The sequence below is a fragment of the Cebus imitator genome, unplaced genomic scaffold (assembly GCF_001604975.1).
Source record: "Cebus imitator isolate Cc_AM_T3 unplaced genomic scaffold, Cebus_imitator-1.0 Scaffold227, whole genome shotgun sequence".
Taxonomy (NCBI): domain Eukaryota; kingdom Metazoa; phylum Chordata; class Mammalia; order Primates; family Cebidae; genus Cebus; species Cebus imitator.
In genome coordinates, this window is record NW_016107542.1 from 3,414,299 (window position 1) to 3,429,099 (window position 14,801).

At 33.4% G+C, this 14,801-nt stretch overlaps 1 protein-coding gene across 3 annotated transcripts in view; it reads left to right on the plus strand.

The window, feature by feature from the left end:
* The window catches only part of JAK2 (Janus kinase 2), a 124,779-nt gene that overhangs the window by 77,398 nt on the left and 32,580 nt on the right, over positions 1-14,801 (plus strand). For 2 of the 3 annotated variants that reach the window (XM_017496989.2, XM_017496988.1), the window contains 4 exons: positions 3,007-3,328; positions 4,090-4,209; positions 11,352-11,509; positions 13,097-13,208. In XM_017496989.2, coding sequence (XP_017352478.1) covers positions 3,007-3,328; positions 4,090-4,209; positions 11,352-11,509; positions 13,097-13,208 — 712 coding nt within the window. Of the gene's footprint in view, positions 1-3,006; positions 3,329-4,089; positions 4,210-11,351; positions 11,510-13,096; positions 13,209-14,801 lie in introns of those variants that run through there. The other variant, XM_017496992.2, reaches the window with a different exon arrangement.

Sequence of the window (14,801 nt, forward strand, 5' to 3'; positions counted from 1 at the left end):
TTTTTTGAAACTCTACAAGCTATAAAACTACTTAAAAAAAGTATATATACCTTTAAAAAAGTATATACAACTATGAGAATGCTTTGACCTTTTTTAAGTTTGAAGGCTTCATATGTATTTTATTACATACTTTCCAGATTAAAAATTTGAGTATGTCATGAATGTGGTTAAAGCTCCCTTTTTTGAAATTGTTCTTCTAGTAACTGTCTTCAGTAGTTTCTTTGCTGAGTGTCATCAAAACAGTTACATACCCAATTTGCAAAGTATCAATTTCTGTGTTTCTCTTTTTGGTTTTAAATATTCTTGTTTGACTTTCAGATGTCTGTTAGGCCTTAACCCAAGAGTGTAGGCCATAGAGTATGATTTTAGGAATCCGGAATATAGAAGAGTCCAAAGCCCAAAGCGGGGAAAATATCCACATTCATTCATTCATTCAACAGCTCTTTATTGAATACTTGCTGTATGCCAGGTTATAGTAGAACACAGTTGCAGGTTATATCTTAGATGTGGTTACATAGAAACCAACGGAATTGAGGGGAATGCAGTTGAAGAACGGAAGCTTTGGCCCATTGCAGATGAATGTTATAAATATGAAGCCATCTCTAGACTTAGGCTATTGTGGGATATTTCTGCTTTGGAAACCATGATGTCATCCAAAGTCTTGGCACAGTCTTTCTATGTAGACTGTAGTTTCTTCCAGGTCGAGAATCATGTCATCTATAACACTTCTCCCTACATTATTTAGTCTAGTGTCTTAAGCCTAATAACTGTCTAGTAACTCTATTTGTCTGATTCTTTTAACTTGTGCTCTTAGGATATAAACACACATGCAAAATGCTGCATATTTCTTTTTTACTGCTTTACTTTAAAAATAGTGTAGATAGTAAACATTCATATAAGATTCCATATTTTAAGAGTTTATTGAGATACAATTTATAAATCATAAATCTCATCCATTTCAAGTGTACAATTTAATACTTTGTAGTATATTCACAGGGTTGTATTAAGATGACCACAATCTAATTTTAGGACATTTTCATGCTTTCTGAAAGAAATCCCATGCCCATTAGCATTCAGTCCTCATCCCACTTTCCCCCAGCCTCTGGAAACCAAATCTTTCTGTTTGTGTGGATTTTCCTGTCTCAAACATTTTGTATAAATAGAATTATGCAAAATGTGGTGTGGCATTTTTTTGTCTGGCTTCTTTCACTTAGTATGATGTTTCCAACGTCCATCCTTGTTGTAGAATGTATCAGTACTTCATTTCTTTTTATTGCTGAATCATACTGCATTATATGGATATATCACATTTTGCCTATTTGTTTTTCACTTGATGAAAATGTGGGTTGCTTCCATGTTTTGGCTGTTGTGACTAATGAAGCTATGAACAGTTGTATGTGAATAATTTTATGGATGTGTTTTTTCATTTATCTTACACATATATTTAAGAGTGGAATTCCTGGATCATATGGTATCTCTGTTTAACTTTCTGAGGAACTGCTTGATGTTTCAAAAGTAGCTGTGCCACTTTACATTCCCACTAGCAGTGCATCAAGAGTTCCAACTTTTTCAGCACTTGTTTCTGTCTTTATTTTACCCCTCCTAGTAGGTGAAAGTGCTATCTCATTCTAGTTTTGATGTTCATTTCTCTAATGACTACTGATGTTTAGCATCTTCTCATGTACTTCTGGATATCTGTATGTCTTCTTTAGAGAACTGTCTATTTGAATTCATTGCTCATATTTGTCTTACTGAGTTTAAAAAATTCTTTTTATATTCTGGATACAAGTCTCCACATACAATCATATTTATGATTTGCAAGTATTTCTTCCCATTCTGTGTATTGTTATTTTACTTTCCTGAAGGTATCATTTGTAGCACAAAAGTTTTAATTTTGAAGTAGTCTAATATGCCAAATTTTTCTTTTGTTTCTTGTGCCATGTGGAAATGTGGGTTTAACAACATGGATATATCTTTCTTGGTTTTAGCAAGAGCAGTTTCTCTTGAAATGATGGAACAGAAGCTACATTGGAATGAGTTGAGGGATAGATGGAAAGCAAGAAAATGGAAATGGCTATGTACATTTTTTCAAAAAGAGGCCAGATAGGCTGTGGCTCGAGGGAAATGTGGGATTAAGAGATATTAATTTTAGATGGGAAAAACATTAACTCAGCAAGCCCTTTGTGTCTGTGGATTCCACATCTAATATGTCATAGAATGAGGACCAGAAAGGTTTCCTGGATTTGATGATGCTTGAGCTGAGCCTTGTAGAATGAGTAACTAGATGGAGATGGGTTATTAGAAGAAAGATTAGCATATATTAAGGCATGGAAAATTATTTAATTGTACTTTAGAAGTAATATGTTATTTAGAAGCAGAGAAATAAATTATCTACCTTCTTTAGAATATTGTACATAGAGATGAATGTACAGAAAAGTCAGAACATTTCTAAATGGAATTGTTTTGATCACAAAGGAATTATTAGGAGTTGAAGCTGGCTTAACAAAATAATTTATATATATATATATATATATATATATATATATATGTATGTTTGCATAATGAAAATAGCTTCCAACAAAATGTAACAATTTCCAAAATGCAGGTATATTTGGGAGTACATCATAGGAAATATTTGCAGCACAGCACAATATGTGCCAAAAATATTATCTTATAAACCATTAGCTCTGGTATATGAAGTAGAGAAAATGAATTTTTAGAGACTCTATTATTAACTAGACTGAGGATTCATTAGGGGAAGAAGATTAATGTCTTCTATTGTAAACACTGATGATAACTTAAAGAGAATGTGTGGATATATTTATATCATCAAATAAAATATTAAAGTTTTATACTTTGTGGATGGCGGTTATGTCAACTTATTCCTCTTGACCACTGTGTTGTAATGCCTACTTAATCATGGAAAAAGGTGGTAACTTCTCTTTCAACTTTTAGATTTATCTTCCAATTTTTGTGGTTTTTCCTGTGTGTGCTCTTTATCCCTAGCTACAAGACATTCTTACCAAAATGTATTCGAGCAAAGATCCAAGATTATCACATTTTGACAAGGAAGCGAATAAGGTACAGATTTCGCAGATTTATTCAGCAGTTCAGCCAATGCAAAGCCACTGCCAGAAACTTGAAACTTAAGTATCTTATAAATCTGGAAACTCTGCAGTCTGCCTTCTACACAGAGAAATTTGAAGTAAAAGAACCTGGAAGTGGTCCTTCAGGTGAGGAGATTTTTGCAACCATTATAATAACTGGAAACGGTGGAATTCAGTGGTCAAGAGGGAAACATAAAGAAAGTGAGACACTGACAGAACAGGTAATCCTTAATGATATGTTCTCATTTTTTGTTATTTTAAGTAGAATGGAAATAAAAACAAAGTAATTTTAATCATTTGCAACATGGTCTTACATTTCTCCCATTTGATAGAAGTAGAAGTTTTTAATAGTGTGAAGCCATCAAGGTCATATATTTCTTTTGCTATTCATAAATGGTTTTTTCATTTAATTTTTTAGGACAAAATAATTAGCAATGGCTATATTATGGTTTCAGAAAGGTATCACATTCTAGAGTGATTTTAAAGGTCTTTTGCCTTTCTTTCACTATTAATGGTAGTAGAAGGCATAATTATAAAAATCATTAACTAGAAAATATTAATATTAATTGATTTTATGATGTACACCTGTTAATTAAATTTTTTAAGGTTCGCATTGCAAGTTTTAAGTCGTTAATATCTGTGTTGTTCATAGATTGTTACTAGAGATTTAGAGGGATTTGTTTTTTTATTTTTCATCTTTGGTAGTCACATTTCCAATTCTGGCAGTGGTTTCTACTAATGTTAATTGAATTGAAGAGTGCCATAGCACATTTTAGATTCCTGGCATCATTTAGTGCTCTCATGTTTAAGTCAAGCAAGATGCAGCATAGTCTTAGGGTTAGATTGAGAGAGGAAATCACATTTAATAATTATCTATTGTTATCAATACCTTTTTTATTTTAAATAATTTGAAAGAATGTTGTCTTCTTCATAAGTATTGTTTTAAAATGGCTCTATAAATTCTACCTGCTTTTAATTATAGGATTTACAGTTGTATTGTGATTTTCCTAATATTATTGATGTCAGTATTAAGCAAGCAAACCAAGAGGGTTCAAATGAAAGCAGAGTGGTGACTATCCATAAGCAAGATGGTAAAAATCTGGTAAGTTTGCTTTATGATTGATTAATGGTTTCATTTTACAGTTCTCAGAAACATGTATTTTAGAATCTTAGTACCAAAATTATTTTCTTATAGGAACTTTGATTGTAGTTAAATATAACTCTAAACATAAACATCCATTCAGTATGCTTTTTGATAACATCTAGCTTTTTGTATTACTATCAGCATTTTCCTACAGAGTTTCTTGTACTATACAGTACTTTTTAAACTCATATTTGTGATTAGCAAAGCACCAGTTACTTTTTCCCCCATCTCTAGATTATACTAGTTCCCTGATGTAACGCTCACCCCTGACTAAAATATTTTATCAACAGGGATGTGTGTGTGCTAGTTATACTGCCTAATTAAAGGAGAAAAGTAAAACAATACTGTCTGGAATTTATATAACAAAATGTAAACCAATCCCAGGTCAGCCCCACCCAAGCTGTAAGACATGGTTGATGCTAAAAGATTAACCCTTTCTCTTTCTTTAAATAGCTTCAGGAATCTAATTTACTTTAATGTAAAGGGAAGAAATGAATTATTTTGTGCTTTGCTCTTAAGTTTCTTATTTATCTGGCTCTGTCTTCTTTTTAACTCAGATGCTTCTTGACCCTTTCTGGCTTGAACTAATCATATTAATGTTATTTGTCTATTTATCTTAAGTATATATATGGCTTACCTATCTGACTGTTCCAGGGTTATATTGCCAAAATTGTAACTAACTTGCAGCTCACTTTATTCAGCCTAGTTTTCTGTTCTTAGATAAAAATATGATAGCGTTATCTACTGCTTAGTAGACTGTGAGCCTCTTGAAGGATCATATTTTTATCTGTGTTTGTACCCCCTGCACCTTACACAGTGTTCAGGGCCTAGTTTAGAAAAAGCTTGATAAATATTTTATGGACACATGAAAGGAATTATTAATTATCAACCCCATTGTAGATCTGTAATAAATGTTTCTGGGATAGTTTACTGATCCTAATGTGAACATCCTGTGGTAATCTTATGAACTTCTCTATGGGATTGTATTTGGACTTGGCTTAATTTTTAAGTCTGCAATACAGAAAAGTTAAGTAACTTTCCAAGGGCACAGTGTTGGTCAAGTAGTAGGGCTATTTAAATTCAAATATATGATTTGAAAACCTAAGCCCTTAAGTGTGACACTACCTTCTTTGCTGACTATTCATAAGGCTCCTTAAAAATATTATACTGACAATTTGTTGGAATTGTGTAACAAATAGAGAAGAATTGACATTTCTTTCTCATATTAAGTTTTCTGTTCTAGGGATACACTGTATTTTTCCTTGTACCCAAGTATTAATTTATGTTTTTCAGAAATTATTGGGGATCATTTTATTTATATTGATACATCATGTTTCTTGCTGAATTTTATTCATGATATGTTATGCTTTTTCTGTTTATTAAGATTAGTAACTTTTTCTCTGTATATTTTCCTCACCAAATTATGTATGGATATAGGAGATACAGTTTTTGCTTATTATTGCATTTTCACAGTCTATTCTGTGTTAGTAACATTTTGTTTTTAACTATCATTTTCCTCTTCATTCTGGAGTTTATTTCTAATTTTGGTAAAATATGAAATATATATAATATAAAATTTAGCATCTTACTCATTTTTAAGTGTACACACTTTAGTAGTGTTAAGTATATTCACATTGTTGTGCATCCAATTTCCAGAACTCTTTTATCTTGCAAAATTGAAGTCTACACCCATTTAATAACAACTCACCATTTCCCTCTCTTCCCACTCCTTGCAACGACCATTCTACTTTCTTCTATGAATTTGACTACTCTAGATACCTCATATAAGTGGAATCAAACAATACTGTCTTTTTGTGACAGACTTGTTTCACTTAGCATAATGTACTCAAGGTTCATTTGTATTATAGCATGTATCAGAGTTTCCCTCGTTTTTAATATATACATGTATTCTGTTGTGTATATATCACATTTGTTTATTCATTTATCCATCAATGAATATTCAGGTCGCTTTCTAATTTTTTACTATTGTGAGTAATATAATGCAACGGCATTATATCTTAAAAATTAAGTTAAAACACTTTATTGCTAAAAAATGCTAATGATAATTTGAGCCTTCAGAGTTATAATCTTTCTGCTTGTGAGAGTATTACTTTGATGTTGATGCTGCTGACTGATCAGGGTGATGGTTGGTTAACGTTGGAGGTGGCTGAAGCTATTTCTTAAAATAAGGTAACAACGAAATTTACTGCATCGGTAGACTCTTCCTTTCGGGAAAGATGTCTCTGTAGCATATGATGATGATGGTGTTTGGTAGCATTTTACTTACAGTAGAATTTCTTTCAAAATGAGTCAGTCCTCCCAAACCCTGCCACTGCTCTATCTACTAAACTGTTCTAAATCCTTTGTTGTCATTTCAACAACATGCACAGCATCTTCACCAGGACTAGATTCCATCTCAAGAAACCATTTTTTTTTTTTGCTCTTGCATAAGAAGCAACTCCTCATTTGTCCAGGTTTTATCTTGAGATTGTAGCAATTCAGTCACATCTTCAGCTCTACTTCTAATTCTAGTTCTCTTGCTATTTCTACCACATCCTCGTGACTTTCTCCACTGAAGTCTTGAACCCCTCAAAGTTATCCATGAGGGTTGGAATCAACTTCTTCTAAATTCCTGATAATGTTAACACATTGATCTTCTTCTGTGAATCACTAGTGTTCTTCCTGGCATCAAGAATGGTGAGTCCTTACCATAAGTTTTTCTATTTACCTAGGTCCATCAGAGGAAACACTATCTATGGCAGCTTAGCCTTACAGAATGTATTTTTTAGATAATAAGACTTGAAAGTTGAAATTGCTTTTTGATCCATGGGCTACAGAATGAATGCTGTGTCAGCAGGCATGGAAATAACATGAACATCCTTTTACATCTCTGTCAGAGCTCTTTTTTTGCTGAGCAGATTTCAACAATGGGCTTAATATATTAAACTGGGCCAGGCGTGGTGGCTCATGCCTGTTATCTGAGCACTTTGGGAGGCTGAGGCAGGTGGATCCATGGGGTCAGGAGTTTCAGACCAGCCTGGCCACCATGGTGAAACACTGTCTCTACTAAAGATACAAAAAATTAGCCAGGCATGATGGTGCGAGCCGTAATTCCAGCTACTTGGGTGGCTGAGGCTGGAGAATTGCTTGAACCCGGGAGTTGGAAGTTGTAGTGAGCTGAGATCGTGCCACTGCACTCCAGCCTGGGTGACAGGGTGAGACTCCATCTCAAAAAAAAAAAAAAAAAAAAAATTAAACCATGCTATAAACAACAGATGACAGATGTGCTGTCATCCAGGCCTTGTTCCAATTATAGAGCACAGGCAGGGTAGACTTAGTATAATTCGCAGAGCCCTAGGACTTTTGGAATGGTAAATGAGGACTGGTTTGAATTTCAAGTCACCAGTGGCATTACATTAGCCCTTGGCAAGAGAGTTAGCCTGTCCTTGGAAGCTTTGAAGCCAAGCACTAATTTCTCCTCTCTAGCTGTGGAAGTCCTAGATGTCATATTGTTCCAACAGAAGGCTGTTTTGTTTACATTTGAAAATCTTGTTAGTGTCACCATCTTTATCAGTGATCTTTGCTAGATCTTCTGGATAGCTTGTGGTAGCTTCCACACTTTACCTTGCACTTAGGCTGTGGACATGGCTTCTTGTCTTAGATCTCATGAACCAACCTCTGGTAGCTTCCAACTTTTCTTCTGCAGCTTCCTCACCTCTCTCAGTCTTCACAGAATTGAAGAGCATTAGGGTCTTGCTTTAGATTAGGCTTTGGCTTAAGGGAATGTTGTGGCTGGTTTGATCTATCCAGACCACTCAAACTTTCTCTGTATCATCAATAAGGCTGTTTGACTTTCCTATAATTTATGTGGTCACAGGAGTAGCACTTTCAGTTTCCTTCAAGGACTTTACCTTTGCATTCATAACTTGCCTTTTTAGTGCAAGAGACCTAGTTTTCAGCCTGCCTTGGCTTTCAACATGACTTTCTCACTAAGCTTAATCATGTCTAGCTTTTGATTTAAAGTGAGAGACGGGTGAATCTTCCTTTCACTTGAATACTTACAGGCCACTGTGGGATTATTAATTGGCCTAGTTTCATTATAGTTGTGTCTGAGGGAATAGGGAGGCCTGAGGAGAGGGAAAAAGAAAGCGAAATAGCCATTTGATGGAGCTGTCAGAAAATATACAAATTTATCGCTTGAGTTCACCATCTTATATAGGCCCAGCATGTGGCATCCCAAAACAATTACAGTTGACCCTTGGACATCACAGGTTTGAACTGTGTGGGTGCAATTATTTGCAGTTTTTTTTTTTAAGCCAAACATGGATGGAAAATATAGTAGTCACAGGATGCAAAACCTGTATATACATTGGGTTGACACTTTGTATATGGGAGTTCTGCAGGACTGACTGCAGGACTTGAATATGGTCAGATTTTGGTATATGCAGGGGTCCTGTAACTAATCCCCCTTGTATTCTGAGGGACATCTGTACAATAGTTACGTCAAAGGTCATTGATCACAGATCACAATAATATGTATAATAATAATAAGTTCAAATTTTGTGAAAATTACCAAAATGTAACACAGACAGGAAGTAAGCATATGCTATTGGAAGAATGGCACCGATAGACTTGTGCTTGCTCCACGTAAGTTTGTCAGAAACCTTCAATTTATATGAAAAAAATGCCGTATGTGGTAAGAGCAATAAGGGGAAGTGCAGTAAAACAAAATGTGCCTGTATATCACTAGGAGAGATACCAGTTAGTGAACTGCTAGTTCAAAGGGCGTGAATGTTTACAACTTTGATAGACTATTAAAGTACTTCTTAAATGGTGTTTCCAATGTATCTGTACACCTCTCTTCTAGTACCCTTTGCCAACATTGGATATTATCAATCTTTTAATTTTTCTGCCAAATCAATGGGTAAAACAGTGCCATCCTGTTGTATTTCACTTCCTTAATTAGAACCTGATATTGAGCAATACCTCATGTGTTTATAGGTCAGCTTTAATATTTATTCTTCTGTCAACTGCCTTTTCATATCCTTTGACTAGTTTTCTTTTTAATTGTTTTATAGGTTTTATTCTCACAGTATGTGTTGGGTATAATCCTTTGTTGTATATGTTTGTAATCTCCAAGTCTTTTAATTTTGTTTAGGATATCTTTTATAGTACCTAGTTATTATTATTATTATTATTTTTTTGGCTAGTTGTGTTAACTAAATACCTGTTATAGTTCAAACATGTTGTCTCGTTATTATAATTTTTGGTTTAGGACCCTATTCTGTGTTCCCTTTGATTATGAAATTTTGTTCATTGCTGGGCCAAGAAATATGTTGTGATAACATTTTCATTCTTATGTAACTTTTTCCAGGAGTTAATTATTGCCTTATGGTTTTTCCTTTGTATCTAGCTTTATTTTCATTTTCTACAAGAACTCTGTAGTGTACTTCTTAATACAGTATTTCTCATAAGCAAACCTGTCAAATATTATAGCATTTTTACTTTTCTGGAGAAGTACCTCCTTGATCACAGCATCTTACTTGATAGTCTGGACTGGAAGCTCTCTAGGTACAGCTATTATTTTGTACAGCTGTAATTTCTGGTCATTCCTTTCTTATCCTGGTAACTATCTTTTTATCTCTTTTATATGGGATCTGATTTTCTAAATCTCATGTTTGCCCTGTTTTTGTAGGTACAGCCTCTGGTATCTGGTGGTATTTTTATTGTGATTAAGACAAATTAGAAAATTACTTTAGAGAGGATTTTTACATTTTTATGATACTGAATTTTCTTACCAAGAACATGATTAATCTTCTATATATTAAAATAAAAAGTTTCATCTTACAAGAGTGTTTTAAAGTTTTTCTAATAATTTTGTTAATTCTTGATATTGTATTTTTGTTATAAATGGGGCTTTTTTTCATTATATAATTGACTTTTTGTATGTAAAAATGAAAGTATTTTTATATGTGTATATATATTTTCCCATTTAAGTAACATACTGCATTTTAGACTGATTATTTGTTTACATATGTATTAAGATACAATCAGGCAGGGCATGGTGGCTCACATCTGTAATCCCAGCACTTTGGGAGTCCAAGCCTGGTGGATCATGAGGTCAGGACTTTGAGATCAGCCCGGCCAGCATAGTGAAACCCCGTCTGTACTAAAAATATAAAAATTAGCTGGACTTCTTGGTGTGTGCCTGCAATCCCAGCTACCCGGGCAGCTGAGGCAGAAAAATTGTTTTAACTTGGGAGGCAGAAGTTGAAGTGAGCCGAGATCACGCCACTGCACTCCAGCCTGGGTGACAGAGCAAGATTCTGACTCTGGGCAGGGGGAAACACAGCATAGCTACATATCCTAACATTCTAGTTTGTCGCATCAATACTTTAGCAGTATATAATTGGTATGTAAGCGTATATAAGGCTGATGCAGTGGCTCACACCTGTAATCCCAGCATTTTGGGAGGCCGAGGTAAGTGGATCACTTGAGGTCAGGAGTTGGAGACCAGCCCGGCCAACATGGTGAAACCTTGTCTTTACTAAGAATAGAAAAATTAGCTGGGCATGGTGGCACATGCCTGTAAATCCTAGCTACTCATAAGGGTGAGGTGGGAGGATCGCTTGAGCTTGGGAGGTGGAGGTTGCAGTGAGCCAAGAGTAGGCCAGTGAACTTCAGCCTGGGCAATGGAGCAAGACTCTGTCTCAAAAAAAAAAAAAAAGAAAGAAAAAAGAAAAAAATTGGCATTTAAAAATAAATGGTCAATATTTCTAATGCCAACTTTTATATCATATTACATAGATTTCTAGCTGAGGTAACTAGTATGTTAGTCTAAGAAGGATATTGGAAAATAAAGTAAAATGATGGATACAGAGTGAACTGTAACTGGGAAGGTATGATTGTATTTAGGAGGATGTTAAATATCATACATAAGAATTAAATATCAGACTGAGCCATAAAAGACATGTAAACAATTTAGAAGAAATTTTATTTAGGAGAATTACTCTAAAAACATGAAATGAAGAAAATTTTCAATATTTAACATGCGGTTGATTTTCTGAAAGATGTCGTTTCTTTTTCTTTTCTCTGATTAGGAAATTGAACTTAGCTCATTAAGGGAAGCTTTGTCTTTCGTGTCATTAATTGATGGCTATTATAGATTAACTGCAGATGCACATCATTACCTCTGTAAAGAAGTAGCACCTCCAACGGTGCTTGAAAATATACAAAGCAACTGTCATGGCCCAATTTCGTAAGTAATATAGACTTAAAAGTAAATGATATATTTACAAAGAAAAGTTAATATAACAGAGTGATACATGTACGTTTAGGAAAAAAACAGTTTGACAAGTTTTTTTTAAAACAAAAGGCTATTTGCAATCAGATTACATAGTAATTAGAATTATTTAGTGTATAATTTACCATCTATATCCCAATCTATAATATTTTTATAAATGGTAAAAGTTTAACATTTGTTAATCATGCCTGTGTGTGATTAATTCACTCTTGAATGTTACTAAAAAAGACCTCCAATTTATGTTTTATTAATTTAAAAATATTGCAAAGGAGTCAGTGCAAAATTTGAAAATTCTCTTTTTTGGATAGTCCAACTCTTTATACTGAAAGGTGCAAACGCAAGATGTATATTATATCCACGTTTCTAGAACAGTGCTATGTAGAACTTCGTGCAATGATGAAAATATTCTGTATCTGTGCTGTTTAACACAGTAGCCACTAGCCACATGTGGCTGTTTCGTATTTGAGATGTGGCTAGTGCAACCATGGAACTGAATTTTAATTTAATTTAAATTTCTTTACATTTAAGTAGCGACATGTAGCTAGTAACTATCATATTGGCTCACACAGTTGTAGATCCTTACTTTAATACTAGGTAAAGCCAGCTATCATGCATAACATCTGTTTGGCTTAAGTCCTAATGATCTCTCAGTTAGGATGTGCTTTATGTTGACAACAGATTTGAATAACTTGAACAGAGAGAAAATCTGGGATCGTGAGCATATTATGTTCCTTGCATTTAACCTACCCCTAAATATTTGAGAAAATATATCTTGGGTAATATAAAAACTTGATTTAGTCTATGCTTAATATTTATTTAGTAATGAATATGGTTGCTATGAAAAAGCTGCACTCCTTGCCTTTATTCATGTATCCATCAATTCATTCAAACATTCTTATATTTACTGAGTACCTACTATGTGCAAACATTGGTTTGTATGTTAGAAATAAGGTGATAAGTGAAACCAAAATGATTATTGCTTTTCTATAGATTATATTTTGCTTTTCTTTCAAGATGTGTGCAGCTTCAGAAAACATCACAAATTTTAAAAATCAGTAGTCTTTGCCAGTTGCCATGAGTCTTCTCTTAGAATTTGTTATCATACTAGATAGTAAAATCATGCATTCAGATTTTTATGTCAGTAACTGCTATGGTAGAAGAGATGTAAGTATTTTCTGATATATTATCTGTATAGTTAATTGAAGTTTTCTGAGAGTGAGTATAGTTAAAAAAAATACTAATGTTGAAATCAACAGGCAGAAAAATCAAATGAGCTGATTGTTCTTTGTGATTTTATCTTATAATACCTTTCACTGGTTTTTAAAGCTATATGATTGCCCCTTGTAGTGGTTTGAACTTACTGCAAAATAGCTTGGTACTTTGATTTTTTTCCATTGAAAGATTATTGCTAAACATATAAAGTAGAGGAGAAAATTCTTGACAGTTTTAGATTTGACTTTTGATTTTTTTTAGATGACATTTGGTCATAATATTATGGTTCTTGCTATATTATCATTCAGATTGCTTCTTCTTTACCTTTAGAATGGACTTTGCCATCAGTAAACTGAAGAAAGCAGGCAATCAGACTGGACTGTATGTACTTCGATGCAGTCCTAAGGACTTTAATAAATATTTTCTGACTTTTGCTGTCGAGGTTAGTATGTCACATTTATTAGTGGTAACACTTTATTTAGTTCATTTAATTTCCTCTCCATATTGATTTACCATATTTCCTTTTTAATACTCAGAATTATAGCTTTGGATATGATAACTAGTGTACTAATGCTTTATTTACCACAGAGATTCTGCACAAATAAGATGTAATTCCCAGGGTTTATATAAAAAAAAATTTATAATGTCTTTTTATTTTACATTTATTTTATTTTCTGATGTTTTGGTGTTACCAGTGTGTCAAAAGGTAATCAAGTGTCTTGATTTTTTTTTTTTTTTTTGAAAACTGGAAATCTTTACCTTATCATGTAGAACAAAATAAATTGGAAGCAAATTTTCTGTCTGTTAACAGTGGTTACAGAATTAGAGAAAAATAGGGCAATAACAAAGAAACAGAAACATTAAAGTACTTTTAACTAGTGATTTTCTAATATTAAGAATATTGGTCTACAATGTATGTTTTGAAGGTAAAACTGCAATGAAACCCCACTGTCAATACAGATCATCTTGGATCTCATTTATGATTATTTACTATCACTTACAAAGCAATTTCATGGTATAAATCCTAAGAAACTTTATAGCAGCTTTCAAATTTATCTTGATTTTTAAGAAAAGAGAAAGTAAGAATTTTATTATTCAGTTATTTAAATTTTCCTAAAATAGAACTTAATTTAGCATATATAGACGGTAGATTAATTACAGAAGGTAGGTTACTCCATCACCTTACCTTTCTGTAAAACTGGTAATCTCTCCTAATTTCAAAGTATCTTCTTACTGTAACAGATAATAATATATTATATTCAAGTTATCAATTCAAAATATCTATATATATATTTTATGTTCACTGTGTGTGCCAAGGCTAATGTGGGCTATGTATTAGAGAGTTTATGCTATAGCCCTACTTTAAAGAATCTTACCTACTGGAGAAACAAAAATTTTAAAGTATACAAAAAAATTCTAAACTGAACATTGTAATTGTCTAGCATAGGCAAATACTGACAGTAACAAACAGGTTTACAATTTTTAAGAAAGGTCATTTGGCATAGGAAGGACTTGACTGACCTTGAGGTAATGGTAGATTTTATATAAATGTTTCTAAGTAGAATGAATGTGTTTATAAAATGCACCTTAAAAATAGTTGAACAAGTTCATAATATAGTACATAAGACAAATATTTTAAAACTGCAAAATATTAAAAATGTTTTGTTAAAGATAATTATACAAGTACAATGGTGGTGCAGTGAAATGGCTGGATGTTCACCTTTGCTTGTGCAGTAAGGTGAGCATTAGAGAGGACCTCATAGAAAAAGTGGTACTTGAACTGAGTTTTGATGATTGAATAAAGGTTCATTGCTCAGAAAAAGTGGGTATACATTCTTAGGCAGACAGATAGCATGAGGGGTTATCAAGGCATGAAGCAGCATAGCAGTTGCTTAAAATGATTTAAGTCATTTAACATGGCTGGAAAATAGGTTGTATGTATGTTGGCAGTGGCAGGAGCTGAGATTGGAGATGGAGGCAGAAACCAACTCATGGAAAGCTCTATATTGCTACATTCATTTTAGGCTTTATCTTA